Source organism: Coregonus clupeaformis, chromosome 14, assembly GCF_020615455.1.
Source record: "Coregonus clupeaformis isolate EN_2021a chromosome 14, ASM2061545v1, whole genome shotgun sequence".
NCBI classification, from domain to species: Eukaryota; Metazoa; Chordata; class Actinopteri; order Salmoniformes; family Salmonidae; genus Coregonus; species Coregonus clupeaformis.
The window spans coordinates 6,574,708-6,601,568 of NC_059205.1; the positions used below are offsets into that span (position 1 = coordinate 6,574,708).

Consider the following 26,861-nt stretch of genomic DNA (forward strand, 5'->3'; position numbering starts at 1 on the left):
TCTCTCTCTGTGTGAGCAGTGTCTCTCTCTCTCTCTCTCTCTGTGTGAGCGGTGTCTCTCTCTCTGTGTGAGCAGTGTCTCTCTCTCTCTCTCTCTCTGTGTGAGCAGTCTCTCTCTCTCTCTCTCTCTCTCTCTGTGAGCAGTGTCTCTCTCTCTCTGTGTGAGCAGTGTCTCTCTCTCTCTCTCTCTCTCTCTGTGTGAGCAGTGTCTCTCTCTCTCTGTGTGAGCAGTGTCTCTCTCTCTCTCTCTCTCTCTCGTGTGAGCAGTGTCTCTCTCTCTCTCTCTCTCTCTGTGTGAGCAGTGTCTCTCTCTCTCTCTGTGTGAGCAGTGTCTCTCTCTCTCTCTCTCTCTGTGTGAGCAGTGTCTCTCTCTCTCTCTCTCTGTGTGAGCAGTGTCTCTCTCTCTCTCTCTCTCTCTGTGTGAGCAGTGTCTCTCTCTCTCTCTCTCTCTGTGTGAGCAGTGTCTCTCTCTCTCTCTCTCTCTCTCTGTGTGAGCAGTGTCTCTCTCTCTCTCTGTGTGAGCAGTGTCTCTCTCTCTCTCTCTCTCTCTCTGTGTGAGCAGTGTCTCTCTCTCTCTCTGTGTGAGCAGTGTCTCTCTCTTTCTCTGTGAGCGGTATCTCTGTGTGTGTGTGTGAATGGTATCTCTGTGTGTGTGAGCGGTACCTCTGTGCGTGTGTGTGTGTGTGTGTGAGCGCGGTATCTCTCTGTGTGCGCTGTATCTCTGTGTGTGTGTGCGGTATCTCTCTGTGTGTGTGTGTGTGTGTGTGTGTGAGCAATATCTCTCTGCAATTGTGTTCGTTGTCCGTAGCTTATGCCTGCCCATACCATAACCCCACTGCCACCATGGGGGACTCTGTTCATAAGGGTGGCTATTTGAAGAATCTCAAATATAAAATATATTTGGATTTGTTTAACACCTTTTTTGGTTACTACATGATTCCATATGTGTTATTTCATGGTTTTGATGTCTTCACTATTATTCTACAATGTAGAAAATAGTAAAAATAAAGAAAAACCCTTGAATGAGGAGGTGTGTCCAAACTATTGACTGGTACTGTGTGTGTGTGTGTGTGTACACTACCATTCAAAAGTTTGGGGTCCTTGTTTTCGAAAGAAAAGCAATTTTTTTTGTCCATTTTAAAATAACATAATTGATCAGAAATACAGTGTAGACATTGTTAATGTTGTAAATGGCTATTGTAGCTGGAAACGGCTGATTAAAAAAAATAAAAAAAATAAAAATAAAAAAGGAATATCTACATAGGCGTACAGAGGCCTATTATCAGCAACCATCAGTCCTGTGTTCCAATGGCACGTTGTGTTTGCTAATCCAAGTTTATCATTTTAAAAGGCTAATTGATCATTAGAAAACCCTTTTGCAATTATGTAATTTTGTCAGGAATTACGCAGCATTCTTGCACATTTCTTGCGAAAATGTGGAGTTGGATTAGAAATTTCTTCATCGTAAACTGGAAAGGATGGTGCTGGTCAGTTTTTCTTGATTTTCTCTTTAATTACAATATGCCATTATTTACAAGGGACATCTAAACTGTGAGATTATGCCAGAAGCTGATCTCAAGCTTATTGGAAAAATGAATAGTTGAATAACAAAATGACTGTGATGGGGTTGAATTAAATTGGGACTTGTTTGAGAAAATAATACAGAATAATAACTTAATACTCTACATTGAGATGGGAAAAGGTATTTTCTATCAAGTACACACATTACTTTGTCACATCAAATAAAAAAAAGCTTAAGATTAATGTTCATTGTTTCATCCTCCTCAATCACAAAAGGCACCGAATCTGTAGAATGACCCAGCTATCCCATAGAGCAATCACCGAAAACCACATATTTTCATTGTCTTCTGTGGTTTGACAACTCCCTGGACTGAAGACAATGCAGTTTGGAAAATGTCAAAGTATGCAGAGTCCGTCTCGCAATGTAGCCTTCAACCGCAAGGGGGCGTTGCGATTCCACTCCATTGTGGACGTCCCCATTGAAATGCAAGGAGTCTGGGTAGCCAGACAAACGTGCGTCCACTTGTATATCAGTGCATTCGTAACAACCTAACTATTACGACATTTCTATTAGATCGAATAAGCCTCACGTAGCAAATTAGCAATAGTCTGGGTAGCCATTTGATTAGATGTTCAGGAGTCTTATGGCTTGGGGGAGAAGCTGTTTAGAAGCCTCTTGGACCTAGATTTGGGGCTCGGTACCGCTTGCCATGCGGTAGCAGAGAGAACAGTCTATGACTAGGGTGGCTGGGGTCTTTGACAATTTTTAGGGCCTTCCTCTGACACCGCCTGGTATAGAGGTCCTGGGTGGCAGGAAGCATGGCCCCAGTGATGTGGTCCTCTGTAGCTCAATTGGTAGAGCATGGCGCTTGTAACGCCAGGGTAGTGGGTTCGATCCCCGGGACCACCCATACGTAAAAATGTATGCACACATGACTGTAAGTCGCTTTGGATAAAAGCGTCTGCTAAATGGCTATTATTATTATTATTATTATTATGTTAGCACAGCTGAAAACTTGTTGTGCTGATTTAAAGAAGCAATAAAACTGGCCTTCTTGAGACTAGTTGAGTATCTGGAGCATCCGCAATTGTGGGTTCGATTACAGGATAAAAATGGCCAGAAACAAAGAACTTTCTTCTGAAACTCGTCAGTCTATTCTTGTTCTGAGAAATGAAGGCTATTCCATGCGAGAAATTTGCAAGAAACTGAAGATCTCGTACAATGCTGTGTACTACTCCCTTCACAGAACAGCGCAAACTGTCTCTAACCAGAATAGAAAGAGGAGTGGGAGGCCCCGGTGCACAACTGAGCAAGAGGACAAATACATTAGTGTCTAGTTTTGAGAAACAGACGCCTCACAGGTCCTCAACTGGCAGCTTCATTAAATACACTGCTCAAAAAAATAAAGGGAACACTTAAACAACACAATGTAACTCCAAGTCAATCACACTTCTGTGAAATCAAACTGTCCACTTAGGAAGCAACACTGATTGACAATAAATTTCACATGCTGTGGAAATTATAGGCAACGCCGGGGCATTTTTTTTAATGAAGCTGCCAGTTGAGGACCTGTGAGGCGTCCTTTCATTTTATGTTTTATTTTCAGTTGGATTAAAGGCAAAGCCCCCTGTACTGTTGCCTACGGCCTATATTGATGACCAAAGTACACAATTAGGGCCTAGTGGTTTAAAAAATATATAGCTTTTTGATTTAATGCACTTTGTGCTGTATTATGTAGTTGGTCAGATCTACATCTGGCGTCACCCTCAGCCTGTCTGTTCGATCCATGTCTGTCGTCCCAAATGGCAACCTGTTCCATATCCAGTGCACTACTTTTGACAAGGGCCCAACGAGCACTGTATAGGGTGCCATTTTGGACATAGCCTCTCTCTTTCACGCCCATGTTGCTGCCTCTACATGTGTGGATTACTGGCCACATGTTAAAGTATAGTGTGTGTGTGTGTGCGCGCTTTTCTGTGTGTGTGTGTTTTTCTGTGTGTGTACGCTGAGTGTGTATGCGTCAGGCGGGCGTCCGTGACGGTTGGGCTTGTTCCTCCTCCCTTATCCACTCCACCCTCCTCTTCTCTCCTCCAACCTCCCCTCGTCTCTCCTCCACCCTCCCCCTCTTCTCCCCCTCTTCTCTCCCCTCTTCTCTCCTCCCCCTTCCTCTCCTCCACTCCTCCCCCTTCCTCCCCTCTTCTCTCCCCCCCGCCTCTCAGTAATCAGGCTTTTACTCCTGCCTCCATCCTACTGCTCTACATGGGGTCTGACGGGGGGGTCTGACGGGAGCGTTTGTGAAGAGACCTACCCCATTTTACTCTGACAGTCAGCACAGGCTAAAAGCGAACGCACACTTCCAGCAGCATACAGACTTCTATCCACGTGACATGCTGTTTAGTCTAATGCAGTGTAGGGTCTCATTCAGCGCATTACAGTGTGGTGTCTCATTCAGCGCATTACAGTGTGATGTCTCATTCAGCGTATTACAGTGTGGTGTCTCATTCAGCGTATTACAGTGTGGTGTCTCATTCAGCGTATTACAGTGTAGTGTCTCATTCAGCGTATTACAGTGTGGTGTCTCATTCAGCGCATTACAGTGTGATGTCTCATTCAGCGTATTACAGTGTGGTGTCTCATTCAGCGTATTACAGTGTAGTGTCTCATTCAGCGTATTACAGTGTGGTGTCTCATTCAGCGTATTACAGTGTAGTGTCTCATTCAGCGTATTACAGTGTGATGTCTCATTCAGCGCATTACAGTGTAGTGTCTCATTCAGCGCATTACAGTGTAGTGTCTCATTCAGCATATTACAGTGTAGTGTCACCAGTGTGAAGTTCATAGGAGCATGTCTCTAATGAAAGCTGAATCTCTATAATTATTTTTTATTAAGGCATGTATATGTTTTTCAGCCATTTTCCATCCACAAAATTAGCAATAAGCAAATGCTTTGATTTCTGGTCAAACAGATGGAAAAGTGTTCTTCAGAAAACATCTACCAGGAAAAAAAAGTGTTAAAAGATATTAGAAATACATCAAAACACAATGTTGAAGTTAAGACCCCTGGCAACTAATATCAACACTTATATTTCGTTTTGGAGAAATTGTTCTGTCTTCTGTAAGTTTAATAAACATAGCCTTTTGCCTTGAAATTCCATTACCAAAAACCCACATCTTTAAGATATTTTCTAATTTCTCTCCCTTATGAGGGAGGATAATGAAAGTTCACAGAAGTAACAAGTCAAGGTAGACTTATCAATTTGTGTTTTCACTGATATAAATGTTGTTTATGAATTAAATGATTTTAAAACTCGAAAATCAGTTACCAAATTGCTAACGGAATTTTCAAAAAATCGGTATTGGAATTTCTGCAATTGAATTGGCTACAATGGGAAATCATAGTTGTCACAAAAACCACAGTTGGGTTCACAAGTTTGGACAGCACAGTAGAGCACAGGACCCAGTAGAGCGCAGGACCCAGTAGAGCGCAGGACCCAGTAGAGCGCAGGACCCAGTAGAGCGCAGGACCCAGTAGAGCGCAGGACCCAGTAGAGCGCAGTATGATAATGGCGCGGACAGAGAGGGCTGCCTCGCTTCTGGTCCTTAGGAAACTTTGCAGTGTTCTCACAAGCGTTTCGCTACACTCGCAATAACATCTGCTAACCATGTGTATGTGACCAATACATTTGATTTGAGTACAGGACACAGTATTGTATACTCTAATGTACTGTGCTGTACTTTGATGTCCAAACTTGTGAAACGTAGACGTCTAAGATTGGTTCAGATTTGGTCCGGACCAACCAGAATTGGTCTTATTTGTGGGCATTTAAAATAAGAATGTAGAACAATACCCAAATATGCGAAGGAGGATATTCCAGATTTCTACTTTTTGTGTCCCTATTCAGGATACATAAAGAGAATGACTTTCATATCCATCATTATGCATTTCTGTATAGTACAGATCAGGGACCCGTGATGAAATTCCGTTACCGCAATTCCGTTACCGAGTGTAAATCCACTTCACTTACTGTAGTTCAATAACCAAAATATATCTATATTTTTTACGTCAATGTGCCATGTCATACATAGCTTCCATTCTTTCTACATCGTTGACTCTTTATTCTGAGCAAATATTTAAGAGTTTTTTTTTTTAAATTATTATTATTATATATTTTTTTAAATAATGTGGACACACAACTGAGGGCGATTTCACCGAAATTCTGTTAATAAAACTTTGCATCTGCACAGTTCTTCCAGTATGTTAATAATAATAATAATTAATAACTGTGTTTTTGTTAAATTTTCTGTGTAAATGTAATAGAAGTAGTAGTTGTATGGTTTGTTAAACTTTGAAAATATGTTTTTTGTTTGGCATACATTTTAAGTGAATCGGAGTCTCCGCGCAATTCCGTTACCATGGAATAGTACAGCTGCATACTCCTGTTAGGGCCATGGAATAGTACAGCTGCATACTCCTGTTAGGGCCATGGAATAGTACAGCTGCATACTCCTGTTAGGGCCATGGAATAGTACAGCTGCATACTCCTGTTAGGGCCATGGAATAGTACAGCTGCATACTCCTGTTAGGGCCATGGAATAGTACAGCTGCATACTCCTGTTAGGGCCATGGAATAGTACAGCTGCATACTCCTGTTAGGGCCATGGAATAGTACAGCTGCATACTCCTGTTAGGGCTGGCCGAGATGGCCAAAATATAATATCACCGTATTTTTTACGTTACGACTGTATTAGACGGTATTTTATGTTTTTGAATAATACAATTTCTAAATTTGCTTTATGAGTAGTGCTTGACCCTACAGTGGCTCATATAATAATATTGCATATGTACAGTAATATATATATATATATATATGCCATTTAGCAGATATTGCATATCAGTTTCAAACCATTATTATACAGTTGAAGTCGGAAGTTTACATACACCTTAGCCAAATACATTTAAACTCAGTTTTTCACAATTCCTGACATTTAATCCTAGTAAAAATTCCCTGTCTTAGGTCAGTTAGGATCACCACTTATAATAGTAGAGAGAATGATTTATTTAAGCTTTTATTTCTTTCATCACATTCCCAGTGGGTCAAAAGTTTACATACACTCAATTAGTATTTGGTAGCATTGCCTTTTTAAATTGTTTAACTTTTGGTCAAACGTTTCCGGTAGCCTTACACAAGCTTCCCACAATAAGTTGGGTGAATTTAGGCCCATTCCTCCTGACAGAGCTGATGTAACTGTGTACATGGGGGGCCAATATGAAGAAGAAGAAATAATGTGTGCACTCACTAACTGTAAGTCGCTCTGGATAAGAGCGTCTGCTAAATGACTAAAATCTAAATGTAACTGAGTCAGGTTTGTAGGCCTCCTTGCTCGCACACGCTTTTTCAGTTCTGCCCACAAATGTTCTATAGGATTGAGGTCAGGGCTTTGTGATGGCAACTCCAATACCCTGACTTTGTTGTCTTAAAGCCATTTTGCCACAATTTTGGAAGTATGCTTGGGGTCATTGTCCATTTGGAAGACCCATTTGCGACCAAGCTTTAACGTCCTGACTGATGTCTTGAGATGTTGCTTCAATATATCCACATAATTTTCTTTCCTCATGATGCCATCTATTTTGTGAAGTGCACCAGTCCATCCTGCAGCAAAGCACCCCCACAGCATGATGCTGCCACCCCCGTGCTTCACGGTTGGGATGGTGTTCTTTGGCTTGCAAGCAACCCCCTTTTTCCTCCAAACATAACGATGGTCATTATGGCCAAACAGTTCTATTTTTGTTTCATCAGACCAAAGGACATTTCTCCAAAAAGTACGATCTTTGTCCCCATGTGTAGTTGCAAACCGTAGTCTGGCTTTTTTATGGCGGTTTTGGAGCAGTGGCTTCTTCCTTGCTGAGCGGCCTTTCAGGTTATGTCGATATAGGACTCGTTTTACTGTGGATATAGATACTTTTGTACCTGTTTCCTCCAGCATCTTCACAAGGTCTTTTGCTGTTGTTCTGGGATTGATTTGCACTTTTCACACCAAAGTACGTTCATCTCTAGGAGACAGAACGCGTCTCCTTCCTGAGCGGTATGACGGCTGCGTGGTCCCATGGTGTTTATACTTGCGTACTATTGTTTGTACAGATTAACGTGATACCTTCAGGCGTTTGGAAATTTCTCCCTAGGATGAACCAGACTTGTGGAGGTCTACTAATTCTTTTCTGAGGTCTTGGCTGATTTCTTTTGATTTTCCCATGATGTCAAGCAGAGGCACTGAGTTTGAAGGTAGGCCTTGAAATATATCCACAGGTACACCTTCAATTTACTCAAATTATGTCAATTAGCCTATCAGAAGCTTCTAAAGCCATGACATAATTTTCTGGAATTTTCTAAGCTGTTTAAAGGCACAGTGTATGTAAACTTCTGACCCACTGTAATTGTGATACAGTGAATTATAAGTGAAATAATCTTTCTGTAAACAATTGTTGGAAAAATGACTTGTGTCATGCACAAAGTAGATGTCCTAACCAACTTGCCAAAACTATAGTTTGTTAACAAGAAATTTGTGGAGTGAAACGCATTTTAATGACTCCAACCTAAGTGTATGTAAACGTCTGACTTCAGCTGTACATTCTAAGTGATTTCAATGGGTCTTTCTCCATTCTGATTTGTTTTATACTGTTCAATTCAACTTCAACCTAAAATAATTTCCTGTATTTCCATCAATTTCTGCATTTCCTGTATTTTACTCATTTGAGATCATTTCCACACTGCCACGTAGGGCCGTACGATATGGACCAAGAAACTAGGCCTTTAACCTAATGTTGCAATTGCCATTTTGACTTGCGATTTAGGTCAAAACACTTGGGTGAACTGTTGGAATCATGAAAATACAATATATTCTAATTCTATAGTTAGAATATAAATACTAGTAGGCACTTTGAATACAGTGTTGTTTGACATGACGACAAATGAAAATCCCAGGGAGGAGTTATTGTGACAGGGTAGGAACCAAAGTGATGGTCACTGTTTCCTATGGGACCCTATAATAGTTGGTTACATTAAATGTTTCTTCGTGTAGCCGACATTCATGCTTTGCCTATTCCTCTCTGATTTTAGAAGATACCGTTGCACAAACAACATGCATATTTAGGCTTACACAATCACTGGTATCCGGCTGTATTAGCTAGCTAGCTACGTTTGCTCTGATTCAATACATGTATTAGCTTGCTAGCCTGCTAACTAGTGATTAGCATTAGCGGCTAACACGATTTAGCTTAAAAAGTTAAAGGGGGATACCTAGTCAGTTGTACAACGGAATGCGTTCGACTGAAATGTGTCTTCCGCATTTAACCCAACCACTTGAACTTGCTAAGACAAAGAAGCTGTTTGCAGACGTAAGAAACGCATACTAGTAGTGTAATTATAGAACACTTGTGGATTTATATTAAGAAGCAAAGTGGAAACAACATCGTTGCATGTGCTGCGTTGACCATGCAGACTGAACGCGAGTGTGTCGTGGTCTAGCAACAACACCGTGAGTGACGTGGCGGGGCTAGGTCTGTGTGGAGATCGGAGAGGGATGACTCGAGTAGCGGTGGAAACTATACAAATGGACGTTACACACGTCGTATCACATTTAACAAACCGAACATTTTAAATACCGTTGTAGAAGGTAAAGTAAAAACCCAAATCGGTTCCTGCATCAATACCTAGTAAAAAAAAAATATATATATATAAATATATTGTAGCGACCCGCACAGACAGCTGTGTGTTATGTGTTAGGCTAGTAGATGGTTGTGTTGTACCTACCAGTACCCAGTGTTCGCGGGTGTCAATCAACCTGCTATCTGCCAATCACGGGAATGCCTGGAATGTTCTGATGCCGGGCATCCTGGCGGTTGGCGGAGTGGCGTGGAGGGGGGTTGGGCAGGGGGGATGGAGCATTGGAAGTTAAGACCAGGTTTAGCCTTTGTTCTCTCTCTTTTTACATCTGGGCTTCACAAGAGAAGGTCACGATTGGCTTGTGGGTTATCTTTCATTTATTTGGCGTGGGCTACGGCCAAACAGTAGCCTGTGTAAAGTTGGTTTAATAAACCGTCCATTCGTAAACTCAATCCTCTGTCTGGACAGTTGTTCTTTTATGATCTAGTCAGGTCATCACAATATATATAAGACTCCCTGTCAGCTGGCTACCTATTCCACGCCATAAATTAACTAGGCTTCTTTTCATTTAAAAGTTTCAATTCGCTAGTCAGAAAAGTCTGTATAGCCTTCTCCCGCTAGAATGAACGATATGCATCTTCTAGTGATCTATTCATAGGACAGGTGCCTGTCGGTCTCAAAGCCAGCGATGACAGGAAAACAGCTGGTTTGTCAGTCTGCTGTGTGTCCCGCCTCTCGGTAACGGTGTTATTTGTGTGCTGTCGTTGGCTGTGCTCTAATTTTTCTTTTCACGGAGGAGTGAGAGCATGATGCTTCTTCATCGTCTACTGTGAGTGAATTTACACGTCCCATGTAATGTAAGTGGTAACGATGAGATGTAGTCACAGTGTCGACATGGGCTTCAGATCCTGGGAAAATACACACGATATTTTGGTTTACTGTCCCGACGAGATACCATGGACCATATGACTACGTTGTACGGTTTATGAATTGCAAAGGGATATAGGATATTTACTTTATTCAGTCAGTTCGACACCTTTTCGTAAACTAGTCAACATTTTGCCGTTCGTTCGTAAATCAAAGCACGGTAAATAGCCTTTACGCCCAGACTCTGTGGCCTAATGAAACACGCAAAAGAAAATGTGCCGACGGTATGATTTTCAATGCGTTTAAAAATGTAAACATTTGTGGAGGTGCATGCTACGCCACTGCTTACAACTATAAGTTAAGTATAAATCTAAGATGTGTCAAATGTATATCCAGCTGTGCGTTTGGTTTGCTAACTTGCTAAGTAGCTAGATGTCAAGATCAAGCTTCTTGGTTACAGCAGAGACATTCAAACCCCTCCTGGATCAAGATCCCTGTTGTCTAAACTGTTTTGTGCTTCAGAAATACATGACAAATAATAGTGCTCCTCGTGTGCACAGAAACGGTATGAAAGTCTGGATACCGCCAAACCCTATTGGTCAGTGTTGCCTAGTGATGGTTTGTTTTCTTTTAGGTGAACAGAATCGCATCGGTGAAAACTGCCTACCACTGACTTCTGGCAACTATCTGCAGATAAATTATGAAAACATTCGATGAAGATGTTGAATCCTTACTTCAGGAACAATTAGGTGGTGGAGAGAGACTCATTCTGGTCCAAAATATGATAAAAGGAAACAGATTTGAAGGTTATAAAAGCTAATATCGTGATACTTATATGGTAGTATTAAAGATATTGATATACTGTACTCCTACTGATTTTTTGATTAAAGTGTCAACAATGGAGTAGTCAACTGCTGCTTTCTGTTTAGCAAAGACCATGTTTAACACCTGCTTCATTCTTCAATCATACCTATAGGTCTATTCATGGTCACCTGACTTTGTGCATATCCCCACTGCATCTAGGGGTCCTCCCCCTGAAAAGTTGAGGATTTTTGAAAACCAATTTCCTGCAATTCTATATTGTTTCTCAACAGGGAATCCATGTTTACTTGACAGAACACAACCTTTTTTTCTCTGGGTTTTGCCACAATAAATTAAATTGAAAGAGTAAACTAGTTTATTTGTTTTATTTTAAACAAAACAAAACACATACAAACGACAGCATACAGACGCACACAAACATCGATATCCCACCTGCTCACACCCCCATCTCCAGCGCCTGCATCACTCTCCGCCACTTGGCCTCAAACTGCATCATTTTGTTTCTCTCCGTGGCCCACGCACTTTCAACATTTAGATAATAAAGCATTTCACCTTTCCGTTGTGTTAACATTGGAGGATTGGTTGATTTTTTTTCCAGTTTTTAAGTATACATTTTTTCAAGATTTACGACAAAAGTATCGTCCAACCCATCGGGTAACTCAATGCACACTCATATTGCCATGTTTTGAAATATGCAGACAAGACGGATCGAAAGAAAATTCTAATTCTTCCGACAGCCAACATTCTAACTCCACCCATAACTTTTAGACTTTCCCAGCGTTCCCAGAAGATTGAGTAATTGTTAGTTTTACACTTAAATACTACAGCGGAGTCATATCTTGTGAATTTTATCTCTTGTATAATAAATTCTATACATTAGTTTATACTGGATTATGCGAAGGTTTTCGTTAACTGTAATTTAGTTAGTTCTGTCCCAACATTCCCTCCACCTTGTGCCAATATCAGTTCTTTCAAAGTATTGGTTCCAATAGTTTATATTTTCTTCTAAGAGATTGTCAGTTGGATCGGGTCTCTGCAAGGTTTTGTATATCTTACCTATCATATGAACATCCTTTTCTGACTCAAATAGGATTCCCTCAAGATTGCTCTGATGTCCAAATAATTTTTTTAATCGACATTTCGTAATATTAAACTTTTAAAGTTGCATATATTTAAAAAATATCTACATTAGTCATTCCAAAATTGCTTTTTAATTCTGTCATGGAAATGTTTTTTATTTCCTGTTACCAAGTCATTTACGGTTTCCATGTGGACGAATTTATCGGTGAATTCTGAAAAGCTATCCAAGGATTGTTAGGGAGTGATTTTGGTTCTTGTAGAATCTGTTTAATTTTCTTCCATATTGTTAGTGTTCTTAACTAGGAAGCTAATGTTCTTAGCTCTATTCTTTTTGAAAATAGACACGTGAAAAGATTCTGTGGATGAGCATGCGTATCTTCAATATGTACCCATTGTTCCTCTTTAGTGCATTTAACTGAGTGTACAAAACTCTATCCGTGACTGATCAGGTGAATCCAGGTGAAAGCTATGATCCCTTATTGACGTCACTTGTTAAATCCACTTCAATCAGTGTAGATGAAGGGGAGGAGACAGGTTAAATAAGGATTTTTAAGCCTTGAGACATGGATTGTGTATTTGTGCCATTCAGAGGGTGAATGGGCAAGACCAAAATATTTAAGTGCCTTTGAACGGTGTATGGTAGTAGGTGCCAGGCGCACCGGTTTGTGTAAAGAACTGCGACACTGCTGGGCTTTTCACGCTCAACAGTTTCCCGTGTGTATCAAGAGTGGTCCATCACCCAAAGGACATCCAGCCAACTTGACACAACTGTGGGAAGCATTAGAGTCAACGTGGGCCAGCAACCCTGTGGAACGCTTTCAATATTAGGAAAGTGTTCTTAATGTTTTGTACACTCAGTGTATGTCGCAAGTAAAAGCTCTGGGTGGCGAGTTGATACAATTTCAAGTCTGGAAGGTTAAAACCACTCTCCGACATCGGAAGATGTAAAACTTTCCATTTTATTCTATGAGTTTTATTTGCCCATATAAAGTCTTATTACCGAGTATCCTTTTTTTAAAGAATGTATTCGGTAGGGTAATTGGTATTACCGAGAATAAATATAAAACCATTGGGAGCCATGCCATTTCTGAAGATGTTTATTCTACCTGTAAGATTTATGGTAAGATTGTTCTATTTAATTAGATCTGCTTTCAGGTTGTTGAGTAATGGGATAAAGTTGTCTTATTTTGTTTGTCACTTATAAAGCATCCTAGGTATTACATATTTTATACATATTTTTTGTGGTCCACTTAAAGGATTGCTGTAAATCATGAGTTATTCCTTTTCCTGTTGCCATTATTTCGTATTTTTCCATGTAGATTTTATATCCAGAAATTTTAGTTTATTCTGAGTGTTCCACGAAAAATGTGCGCATGAAAATCATAGCTGGCACACAGATGGGTAGAAATGGAAAAGGCCGACCCCTGCGGCCTGTCAGGAGCTTAATGGCAGAATCTGCGAAGGCCAGCAGCAGCGGGAGGAAGAGGGTCGGGAGGAGGAGGAGGGTCGGGAGGAAGAGGGTCGGGAGGTTTTTTTTTTTTCTCTCCTTCTGGTTAGGCTATCTTGATCTCTGGCTCCCTCTTTAGTAATTTGTGTCTTCATTTTTAATCGCAGTGCTTAAAGCATCAGACAAGCTCAGTAGCCTACATATAGTTGATTTTATTAACACAGAGGGTGTCTGTATAGGGGAAAAATACATGTTAAAAAATTTAGACCAATCGATTCGTCAATTTTTAAAAATGTTTTAATTTTTTTGTCTGGGACAGTCCTAGTACATATCTACCTCAATTTCCTCGTACCCATCCACATCGACTCGGTACTGGTACCTCGTGTATATATATAACCAAGTTATTGTTACTCATTGTGTATTTATTTATTTATTTATTTATTTATTTGTGTTGTTCTTCTCTGGACCGTCAGTAAGCTATTCACTGTTAGTCTTAGACCTGTTTCACGAAGCATTTGACAAATTTGAATTCATACATTTTCAGTCATTTTGAATTGTAAAGACATGTCTTTCTACTCTATCACAACACATTTTACCAATCTGGGAGGTAAAGTCGTATCGAATAATTTAGATGTTTATTTTTGATGGAATCAAGGCATTAGAATGTACCAGAGGCAACCAAACTTGAGCTCGTTCTGGAATTGTTTTGGGGGGCATGCCCCCCCACAGACACCCCCAACCAGAAACTCCTTGGCTGGTATTAGGAAAACACTGTATAGTTTTATTGACATCCTTACCATGGTTGTTGTTGTTGTTGTTGTTGTTGTAGGTCCATGATGAGCGTTCTGGGCCGTTGCTGTCGTAGCTAGTCACACGGCGGGAGGGAGGGAGGGCGGCCAGGATGGAGGACTGCAACATGGCCAAACCTGGGACAGACCGAGATGGAGCCATGGTCGGGAAGAAGGTATGCTGTACAGTGCCTTTTTAGAAACTATTCACACCACTTGACTTTTCCCACATTTTGTTGTGTTACAGTCTGAATTTAAAATGGATTCAATAGAGATTTTTTTTTTTGTCACTGGCCTACACACAATGACCCATAATGTCAAAGTGAACAAATTAATTAAAAAATGAAAAGCTGGAATGACTGGAGTCAATAATAATAATAATAATAATATGCCATTTAGCAGACGCTTTTATCCAAAGCGACTTACAGTATAAGTATTCAACACCTTTGTAATGGCGTTGTTTGAACATTTATTTGAGCGTGGTGAAGTTATTAATTACACTTTGGATGGTGTATCAATACACCCAGTCAATGCAAGAATATACCGCCGTCCTTCCTAACTCAGTTGTCAGAGAGGAAGGAAACCGCTCATGGATTTCACCATGAGGCCAATGGTGACTTTAAAACAGTTACTTTAATGGCTGTGATAGGAGAAAACTAAGGATGGATCAACAACATTGTAGTTACTCCACAATACTAACCTAATTGACAGTGTTAAGAAGGAAGCCTGTACAGAATAAAAATATTCCAAAACATTAATCCTGTTTACAACAAGGCACTAAAGTAATACTGCAAAAAATGTGACAAAGAAATTCACTTTGTGTCCTGAATTCAGTGTTATGTTTGGGGCAAATCCAATACAACACATTACTGAGTACCACTCTCCATATTTTCAAGCATAGTGGTGGCTGCAACATGTTATGGGTATGCTTGTAATCGTTAAGGACTGGAGTTTTTCAGGGTAAAAAAGAAACTGAATGGAGCTAAGCACAGGCAAAATCCTAGAGGAAAACCTGGTTCAGTCTGCTTTCCACCAGACACTGGGAGATTAATTCACCTTTCAGCAGGACAATAACCTAAAACACAAAGCCAAATCTACTCTGGAGTTGCTTACCAAGAAGACAGTGAATGTTTCTGAGTGGCCGAGTTACAGTTTTGGCTTAAATCTGCTTGAAAATCCATGGCAAGACCTGAAAATGGTTGTCTAGCAATGATCAACAACCAATTTGACAGAATGTTTTATAGAATAATGGGCAAATGTTATACAATCCAGGTGTGGAAAGCTCTTAGAGACTTGCCCAGAAAGATTCACAGCTGTAATCGCTGCCAAAGGGGATTTCAACATGTATTGACTCGGCGCTGAATACTTATCTAATCAAGATATATTAGTGTTTTTTCTTTATCTTTTTTACAAATGTAAGAATTTTGTGTAGTCGTTGACCAAAAAATTTAAATAATCCCACTTTGTAACACAACAAAATGTGGAAAAAGTCAAGGGGTGTGAATACTTTCCGAAGGCACTGTATGCCACAGTGCCTAACATAGTGAAAGACTCTTGACTTTTTAGTATTGATACCGGTACACACAAGCAAGCAGAGAGGAGGCTGGACTGAACATGGATGCACAGCCCTAACCCTTATTCCTTAGGCACTTCTCCTTTTCTGAATTGGTGTAGGTTCTGAATTGGCTGGGGCTCCCAAGATTTACATCTTAGTCAATGGGCTCATTTAAAATAATTTAAAGTTCACATTACAATGAAAATGCATTTTAAGTCAATAAAAAAAATTTATTGGCCTGATTGGACTTAACTCTTAATTCTTTCTTCTTCCTTTTTTTTTTTACAGAGCAAAGATAAGATTTCCCCGTTCACCAAGACTCTGAAGCTGGACCGGAGTAAGTTGCTGGTGGGGAAGGATGGGAAACCACCCAAGACTCTGAAACTGGACCGGAGTAAGTTGCTGGTGGGGAAGGATGGGAAACCACCCAAGACTCTGAAGCTGGACCGGAGTAAGTTGCTGGTGGGGAAGGATGGGAAACCACCCAAGACTCTGAAACTGGACCGGACTGAGTTGCTGGTGGGGAAGGATGGGAAACCACCCAAGACTCTGAAACTGGACCGGAGTAAGTTGCTGGTGGGGAAGGATGGGAAACCACCCAAGACTCTGAAGCTGGACCGGAGTAAGTTGCTGGTGGGGAAGGATGGGAAACCACCCAAGTCTTCCATGAAACGCAAACTGTCCTTCACCGAGGAGAGACACTCAGACGCAGGTACGACCTGTGTGTGTGAAAGCAATGGGGTATCTTTTTTATTTTTCATGGATATATTATTGTACCCTCTTCATGGATAGTGTATATATAATTAAGCAGTAAGGCCAGAGGGAGTGTTGTATATGTCCAATATACCACGGCTAAGGGCTGTATCCAGGCACTGGTTGGTTATACTATAGTCCATTGGGAAAATATTCAGACCCCTTCACTTTCTCCACATTTTGTTACGTTACAGCCTTATTCTAAAATTGATTACATTGTTTTCCCCCCCGTCATCAATCTACACACAATACCCCATAATGACAAAGCAAAAACAGGTTTTTAGACACGTTTTTTCAAAAAAAAAGAAAAAAAAGAAATCCCATTGACATATTACATTTACATAAGTGTTCAGACCCTTTACTCAGTACTTTGTTGAAGCACCTTTGGCAGCGATTACAGCCTCGAGTCTTCTTGGGTATGATGCTACAAGCTTGGCACACCTGTATTTGAGGAGTTTCTTCCATTCTCTGCAGAGCCTCTCAAGCTCTGTCAGGTTGGATGGGGAGCGTCGCTGCAGAGCTATTTTCAGGTCTCTCCAGAGATGTTTGATCGGGTTCAAGTCCGGGCTCTGGCTGGGCCACTCAAGGACATTCAGAGACTTGTCCCGAAGCCACTCCTGCGTTGTTTTGGCTGTGTGTTTAGGGTCGTTGTCCTGTTGGAAGGTGAACCTTCGCCCCAGTCTGAGGTCCTGAGCGCTCTGGAGCAGGTTTTCGTCAAGGATGTCTCTGTACTTTGCTCCGTTCATCTTTCCCTCGATCCTGACTAGTCTCCCAGTCCCTGCAGCTGAAAAACATCCCCACAGCATGATGCTGCCACCACCATGCTTCACCGTAGGGATGGTGCCAGGTTTCCTCCGGACTTGACGCTTGGCATTCAGGTCAAAGAGTTAAATCTTGGTTTCATCAGACCAGAGAATCTTGTTTCTCATGGTCTGAGAGTCCTTTAGGTGCCTTTTGGCAAACTCCAAGCGGGCTGTCATGTGCCTTTTACTGAGGAGTGGCTTCCATCTGGCCACTCTACCATAAAGGCCTGATTGGTGGAGTGCTGCAGAGATGGTTGTCCTTCTGGAAGGTTCTCCCATCTCTCCAGAGGAACTCTAGAGCTCTGTCAGAGTGACCATCGGGTTCTTGGTCACCTCCCTGACCAAGGACCTTCTCCCCCGATTGCTTAGTTTGGCCGGGCGGCCAGCTCTAGGAAGAGTCTTGGAGGTTCCAAACTTCTTCCATTTAAGAATGATGGAGGCCACTGTGTTCTTGGGGACCTTCAATGCTGCAGAAATGTTTTGGTACCCTTCCCCAGATCTCTGTCGCGACACAATCCTGCTTCTGGGCTCTGCGGACAATTCCTCGAAAAACCTGTTTTCGCTTTGTCATTATGGGGTATTGTGTGTAGATTGAAGGTGAAAAAAAGGTATACAATCGATTTTAGAATAAGGCTAAACGTAACAAAATGTGAAAAAGGTCAACGGGTCTGAACACTTTCCGAATACACCGTTTTACTGCAGTCGTCTCCTCTCTGCCCTCTGGTGGCGACATGGTGTAAAAGCCTCATGCTCTCTGTGTTGAGTTTCCCTGGAACCAACTACACACACACAAAACACACAGTTGTTTCAATGCTGTTTTTCTTTTGAAGACTATAAGTGTATGTTCAGATTCTCAATGTGAAACTGGACTGAAACTGGACGTCTGGATTTACTATAAACGAGGCTTATGGAGTAGGCCCGCACAAACACACACTCATTGAACCCTCCACATTTTATTGAACCCTCCACATTTTATTGAACCCTCCACATTTTATTGAACCCTCCACATTTTATTGAACCCTCCACAGTTGAGTCTACATTACAGTATAATCAAATTGAATAGGACTAATAAGTTCATTGTTAGAATCTACTGTTATTTTACTGTTGCTCTTTTTTAATTATTTGTTTGTTATTTTTTTACTTAACACTTTTCTTAACTGCATTGTTGGTTAAGGGCTTGTCAGTAAGCATTTCACTGTAAGGTCTACAACTGTTGTATACGGCGCATGTGACAAATAAAATTTGATTTTGATTTGGAGCATTGTTAAATCTCAGAGCTGTTTTCCCAAAAACTGTCGTTATTAACGTCGCACTTGAAAACGCTCCTAATCTAACCTCAGACCACGTAGAACAACGGGTGTCGTTAGATGCTTTTTTTTGCCCTTCCGCATCTTTAAACACACACCTCCAATAAACATGGTTTATCCGTCTCTCTGACCTCCGATTTAACTTCAAAACAAAGTTGACTGCGAATACAAAGTTGCCAATGTCTTTGCAATTGATACAAACAAGTGACCTATAAAAACATGCTTCAAATGAAAACCGAGATGACTGCATTTAAAATATAAACAGTAGGCTACAGGCTAGGGATGTTAATCGGTTAGTCACAGAAAATACATTTGAAGGTCATGCTTATCAGTCGATAGGTTAATTTGCATAACTTAATGGAATTAAATTGCCGCCTGTGTTCCTTCAAATATTTTTTGGCACTGAGCAAATTTCAGGTCTGCTGAGCACAAACTTGAACATCCACTGTGCGTTTACTGTGAGAGAAAAGAGTGGCAATGTCAACGGCTAGAATAAATAACTAAATAAGGCAACTGGGGGAAACCGTATCGAACACCCCTAAATAAGATGCAAGAGTTAGGGTTTGTGGTTTTGAATAACAGTTGTCGTGAGAAAACACTACTTCCGTCCTTTCTTGTTTCTAGCGTTGCCAAAAAGTCACAACCAATATTCCCTCAATTTTTCTTGGCACTGAGCAAATTTCAGGTCTGCTGAGCGCAAACTTGTAAGTTGTGAATATTCTGTGCAACTTCCAGTACACGTGTTTACTGTGAACACTGAGGCTGGACCCACTTAAAGTTTTAACAGTGGCCCAGTAGGCTCCTGTGGCTATTTGATCATAATGTAGGCCTACCATTTTACATGTTTACATTTTAGTCATTTAGCAGAAGCTCTTATCCAGAGCGACTTAGTGAGTGCATAAATGTTCATACTGGCCCCCCCCGTGGGAATCGAACCCACATACCCTGGCGTTGAAAGCGCCATGCTCTACCAACTGAGCTACCAGAGTGGCCTACCATAAAAAAAAAAACAATGGAGAAAATGCATCCCATAACATTTTAACATGGGGAAATAGCTGTTCTATCATTCAGCCTACAGTAGCAGCCAATGTGTGGTGTTCAATCTAGGCCTACATTACACGAGACCTTTTGGAGAAATAAAATGCAGGGCTTGACCTTTAACCTGTATCCACCTGTCCGTCAGACAAGGAGGTGACTGAAAAGGTTGTTTGTTGCAAGAAATGAAATACATTATTATTCCTATACCATTATTACATAGAATCAGACAAATTATGCTGCCCTCAGCCTATTGGCTACTTAGCTTATTCAAGCCTGTCTCAAAATACAACACTGCCCCTTTAAGACGAAAAAAAAGCTCTTTACCTGACTGGCTTTTCAAAGACGTCTAGAAATGTACACATTTTGTGCTCTTGTAGGAAGCAATCATTCTCCTATTGCTGACTATAAATGATCTATAACTGGGCTAATAACTCACTAACTAGCAAAGGATATGAACAAAATGTGCACACGTGGCTACATGCAGCTCACGCTTTGATCTCAAAACATCTAAAATCAAGCTCAATTAAAGTGCGCCTCCCATTCGCCATTCGAGTGCATAGGCTTTAGTCAGGCCATATGAAGCGCAGCTGGGTCACGCAGCAAGACAATGATCCAAAACACACAATCAAGTCTACATGAAAATGGCTAAAAAGCAACACATTTGAAGTGTTGGAATGGCCTAGTCAAAGTCCAGACCTAATCCCAATTGAGATGTTGTGGCAGGACTTGAAACGAGCAGTTCATGCTTGAAAACCCACACGTCACTGAGTTAAAGCAGTTCTGCATTGAAGAGTGGGCCAAAATTCCTCCACAGCGACGTTAGAGACTAATCGACAACTACAGGAAGCGTTTGGTTGGAGTCAGTACAGCTAAAGGTGGCAGTGTAAGGGGGCAATTACTTTTTCACCCAGGGGCATTGGGTGTTACATAACTCTGTTTAGGAAATAAGTATGTAAATGTTGTTATTTGTTCACTCAAGTTCCCTTTATCTAATATTAGGGTTTGGTTGAAGATCTGATGCCATTCAGTTGCAGAAATATGCGAAAGTTGAGAAAATTAGAAAATACTTTTTTCACAGGACTGTAGGAGCTACCGAATGTCATTTTTTTGTGAGTTTGGTTACAAGCGAATATGAACGAGAGACTTTGTGCAAATGAACAAAGTTTTGACGCATGCTTGTCTGAAGGAAGAACCGTAATGGAGGGATGGAGGGGGGGGGGGAATGCAAGGAAATCAAGATGGCTGTACCAATAACTCATCCAAAGGGCTTTGACTTCTCAAACACGGCAGAAAGCTAACGCAATATGATGTCCCGTCACCTTATTAATTCAGCCGCTTAGATTAACTAGCAAGTTAAATTTAGGGGTTGAGTTAAAGCAGAATTCTGCTTTTTCACGCAGGAAGAAAATATAAAAAGCATAATAAATATCTTGCTGCGTTTTTTTTGTAAATTCAGATGTAAAATGCTTCTTATTGACATTTCTGCTTGGCATCAGGCTAATGTTGTGTTTCAGTTGCACTTTAGGAGTGAATTCTCATTCATCAGCATGCAGAATAAGGCTGTAACGGAACAAAATGTGTAAAAAGTCACGGGGTCTGAATACTTTCCGAACTCATCCAAAGGGCTTTGCCTTCTCAAACACGGCAGAAAGCTAACAATATATGATAACCCGATTTCGTTATTAATTCAGCCACTTACTTTAGATAACTAGCAAGTTAAAACTTAGGGGTCGCGTTCACACACAATTCTACGTTTTCCACGCAGGAAAAAAAAAAAAAAGATAAAACAAAAAGAAATATCACAGATCTAAAATGCTTCTTATTATAATTTCTGCTCGGCAACAGACTAATTTTGTGCTTGTTGCGCTTCTCCACTCAGACGAGAATTCTCGAATGGTCATTTTATCAGCAGACAGCTCTCTGACTGATGTGGAGCTACTTTGCTCCGGGTACTTTGCTCGGTTTAGCCAGCCTACTGTTCTCTGGTAAAATCCTAGATTAACTTTTAAGCAAAACGTTAGGAAATGTAGCTGGCTACATTCTTTCTATGACAAACATTAGAAATATGATGGCCATGCATCGTTTTCGCAATAAATACCTTGTAAGCTCATTTTACCTGTGTGGCTGCCAGCCAAATAGTGTTGCACTTCTGTTGTCATGTGATGAAAACGAAGCTATTTTCTGCCGAATGTGTTGCACTATAAAACACGACCCCTGACGACTCACCTGCTCCCGCCTTCTCCTGTTGTGCTATTTACAAACAAACACCTGACTGCCTCAACTGTTCTGGGGAACTACGGTAAGCTTCATAATGTCAAATAACGTGACAGGTGAAATGAACAACGCAACCTGCTTTATCTCCTAAGGTATTGCGCCAGTTGACTGCAGGTATTTACAAATATTAAGATGTATTGAAAAACTTAAAATAAAACGTTTTAAACAGTATTGACAAAACCATCCCATGGCTATTTCGAAATACCCCGGTATACCGCCTAAGCCTACCACCATTTGCCCCAAGCAAGATTTTACTGAGTTACAGTTCATAGAAGGAAATCGGTAAATTGAAATAAATTCATTAGGCCCTGATCTATGGATTTCACAAGACTGGGAATACAGATATGAATAAGTTGGTCACAGATACCTTTAAAAAAAAGGTAGAGGCGTGGATCAGAAAACCAGTCAGTATCTGGTGTGACCACCATTTGCCTCATGTAGCGCGACATCCGTCTTCTTCGCATAGAGTTGATCAGGCTGTTGATTGTGGAATGTTGTCCCACTCCTCTTCATTGGCTGTGCGAAGTTGCTGGATATTGGGGGGAACTTGGAACACACTGTCGATCCAGAGCATTTCAAACATGCTCAATGGGTGACATGTCTGGTGAGTATGCAAGCCATGGAAGAACTGGGACATTTTCAGCTTACAGGAATTGTGCACAGATCCTTGCGACATGGGGCTGGGCATTATCATGCTGAAACATGAGGTGATGGAGGCAGATTAATGGCACGACAATGGGCCTCAGGATCTCGTCACGGTATCTCTGTGCATTCAAATTGGCATCGATAAAATGTAATTGTGTTCGTTGTCCGTACCTTATGCCTGCCCATACCATATCCCCACCGCCACCATGGGGCACTCTGCTCACAACGTTGACATCAGCAAACCGCTCGTCCACACGACGCCATGCACGCTGTCTGCCATCTGCCCGGTACAGTTAAACCGGGATTCATCCATGAAGAGCACACTTCTCCAGCGTGCCAGTGACCATCGAAGGTGAACATTTGACCTCTGAAGTCGGTTACGACGCCGAACTGCAATCAGGTCAAGACCCTGGTGAGGACGATGAGCACGCAGATGAGCTTCCCGGAGACGGTTTCTGACAGTTTGTGCAGAAATTATTCCGTTGTACAAACCCACAGTTTCATCAGCTGTCCCGGTGGCTGGTCTCAGACGATCCCGCAGGTAAAGAAGACGGATGTGGAGGTCTTGAGCTGACGTGGTTACACGTGGTCTGCGGTTGTGAGGCCGGTTGGAGGTACTGCCAAATTCTCTAAAACAATGGAGGTGGCTTATGGTAGAGAAATGAACATTCAATTCTCTGGCAACAGCTCTGGTGGACATTCCTGCAGTCAGCATTCCAATTGCACACTCACTCAAAACTTGATACATCTGTGGCATTGTGTTGTGTGACAAAACTGCACATTTTAGAGTAGCTTTTTATTGTCCCCAGCACAAGGTGCACCTGTGTAATGATCATGCTGTTTAATCAGCTTCTTGATATGGCACACCTGTCAGGTGGATGGATTATCTTGGCAAATGAGAAATGCTCACTAACAGGGATGTAAACAAATTTGTGCACAACATTTGAGAGAAATTTGCTTTTGTGCGTATGGAACATTTCTGGGATATTTTATTTCAGCTCATGAAACATGGGACCAACATTTTACATTTTACGTTGCGTTTATATTTTTGTTCAGTGTAAATGGCACTAGCACTTTGGAAAGTAGCCTAAGCAGAAAATAGATGGGATGCAATTATTCCAAAACTGCAGCTCGTTGTTTGGAACACATATTTTTCCTACTTCGATCAACCAGTTCATTTTGAATTTGTGGTAAAACTGTCGTCATTTGGCAAGGAATGCAGCTTGTGTATCCCATCGGGTAGATGTGTTTTTAAAGGAATGTATTTGTTTAGGCCAGACGGGAGCTTGTGTGCGCGCTCAGTACGGGTGTGGAGGGAGCGGTCAGAACACAATGGAGTGAATGAGAAGAGGAGGGTAAAGGACATTTAGGGAGAAGAACTGTGTGATGCTTGGATTGGTTTCTTTTTGTTGTACCCAGCAAATGCACATGTACAAATGGAACACTAGAGTCAAAGCAAATAAACGTTGTCTTGAAGACAAAATGTCACTTGCCCGTTCGGGCAGCCACAAAGCACATTCCCACCAAATAGTTTTACAGTATAAAAAAATAAAAAAAATAGATCTCAGGTTAAAGATTGCGCTTTGACGTCCGTTCGAGTACTCTATTACTCATGCCCATCCATTTTAGTCATTTAGCAGACGCTCTTATCCAGAGTGACTTACAGTAGCAATCAGGGTTAAGTGCCTTGCTCAAGGGCACGTCAACATATTTTTCACCTAGTCTGCTCTGGGATTTGAACCAGCAACCTTTTGTTACTGGCCCAGCGCTCTTAACCGCTAGGCTACCTGCTGCTCCATCGCTACTCCTAAGCCTTAAGTTCTATCGGTAAACCGGGCCCAGGCTGCTTTGCTAGTTATGTTATTCTACCTCTAGCTAACATGGGAGCGTTTTGAATTGAACAGGCTGCTTTGCTAGTCGTGTTATTTTGGGGAGCAACAACCCACACCACTCTGGACCTTCCCTGGCTCCATGTACCAGCCTACCCCAACCCACACCACTCTGGACCTTCCCTGGCTCCATGTACAAGCCTACCCCAACCCACACCACTCTGGACCTTCCCTGGCTCCATGTACCAGCCTACCCCAACCCACACCACTCTGGACCTTCCCTGGCTCCATGTACCAGCCTACCCCAACCCACACCACTCTGGACCTTCCCTGGCTCCATGTACCAGCCTACCCCAACCCACACCACTCTGGATCTTCCCTGGCTCCATGTACAAAAGCTACCCCAACCCACACCACTCTGGACCTTCCCTGGCTCCATGTACCAGCCTACCCCAACCCACACCACTCTGGACCTTCCCTGGCTCCATGTAGCAGCCTACCCCAACCCACACCACTCTGGACCTTCCCTGGCTCCATGTACCAGAATACCCCAACCCACACCACTCTGGACCTTCCCTGGCTCCATGTACCAGCCTACCCCAACCCACACCACTCTGGACCTTCCCTGGCTCCATGTACCAGCCTACCCCAACCCACACCACTCTGGACCTTCCTGGCTCCATGTACCAGCCTACCCCACACCCAACCACTCTGGCCCTTCCCTGGCTCCATGTAGCAGCCTACCCCAACCCACACCACTCTGGACCTTCCCTGGCTCCATGTAGCAGCCTACCCCAACCCACACCACTCTGGACCTTCCCTGGCTCCATGTAGCAGCCTACCCCAACCCACACCACTCTGGACCTTCCCTGGCTCCATGTACCAGCCTACCCCAACCCACACCACTCTGGACCTTCCCTGGCTCCATGTACCAGCCTACCCCAACCCACACCACTCTGGACCTTCCCTGGCTCCATGTACCAGCCTACCCCAACCCACACCACTCTGGACCTTCCCTGGCTCCATGTACCAGCCTACCCCAACCCACACCACTCTGGACCTTCCCTGGCTCCATGTAGCAGCCTACCCCGTGTGTATATAGCTGGTACTAGGGCTGTTACGGTGACCGTATTACCGCCCCACCGGCGGTCACGGGTCATGAAGCCAGTCAAATTCCACGTGACCGTTGAGTCACAGTAATCTCCCCTCTTATGCACTCTGGACTAACGACCGCCGGGCCGCTAATGGCTTGGTACTAAGCTCTATTGTCCCCCTCACCTCTCTGACATCAGTGCAATTGAAAATTACATCATAATTATCATAACAGTATCATGCTTTTTAAAACTCACTTCACTGTGATTGATCAATTTGAAGAAAGAAGTTCAACAACAGATTGAAACTGAGTGAAAAACATGGTCGTTGTTTCAAAGCTAAACACAAAGAAATTGAGAGGTTTCTAAGGCGATGATTAATTCAAAACACGCATGTTAGAGCCATTGCATAGGCATATATATATATATATATATATGAGCCCAAGCCTTTATTTATTTATTTATATACAATGCTCAAAAAAAATAAAGGGAACACTTAAACAACACAATGTAACTCCAAGTCAATCACACTTCTGTGAAATCAAACTGTCCACTTAGGAAGCAACACTGATTGACAATACATTTCACATGCTGTTGTGCAAATGGAATAGACAACAGGTGGAAATTATAGGCAATTAGCAAGACACCCCCAATAAAGAAGTGGTTCTGCAGGTGGTGACCACAGACCACTTCTCAGTTCCTATACTTCCTGGCTGATGTTTTGGTCACTTTTGAATGCTGGCGGTGCTTTCACTCTAGTGGTAGCATGAGACGGAGTCTACAACCCACACAAGTGGCTCAGGTAGTGCAGCTCATCCAGGATGGCACATCAATGCGAGCTGTGGCAAGAAGGTTTGCTGTGTCTGTCAGCGTAGTGTCCAGAGCATGGAGGCGCTACCAGGGGACAGGCCAGTACATCAGGAGACGTGGAGGAGGCCGTAGGAGGGCAACAACCCAGCAGCAGGACCGCTACCTCCGCCTTTGTGCAAGGAGGAGCAGGGGGAGCACTGCCAGAGCCCTGCAAAATGACCTCCAGCAGGCCACAAATGTGCATGTCTGCTCAAACGGTCAGAAACAGACTCCATGAGGGTGGTATGAGGGCCCGACGTCCACAGGTGGGGGTTGTGCTTACAGCCCAACACCGTGCAGGACGTTTGGCATTTGCCAGAGAACACCAAGATTGGCAAATTCGCCACTGGCGCCCAGTGCTCTTCACAGATTAAAGCAGGTTCACACTGAGCACATGTGACAGACGTGACAGAGTCTGGAGCCGCCATGGAGAACCTTCTGCTGCCTGCAACATCCTCCAGCATGACCGGTTTAGCGGTGGGTCAGGTGTGGGGTGGCATTTCTTTGGGGGGCCGCACAGCCCTCCATGTG

At 42.4% G+C, this 26,861-nt stretch overlaps 1 protein-coding gene across 2 annotated transcripts in view; it reads left to right on the forward strand.

Moving 5' to 3' along the window:
- LOC121580560 (ankyrin repeat domain-containing protein 12) overlaps positions 1–26,861 on the forward strand; it is a 70,798-nt gene that overhangs the window by 20,802 nt on the left and 23,135 nt on the right. For both annotated transcript variants that reach the window (XM_041895500.2, XM_041895501.2), the window contains exons 2-3: positions 14,228–14,362; positions 16,030–16,453. In XM_041895500.2, coding sequence (XP_041751434.1) covers positions 14,300–14,362; positions 16,030–16,453 — 487 coding nt within the window. In that variant the 5' untranslated portion in view covers positions 14,228–14,299. The remainder of the gene's footprint in view (positions 1–14,227; positions 14,363–16,029; positions 16,454–26,861) is intronic.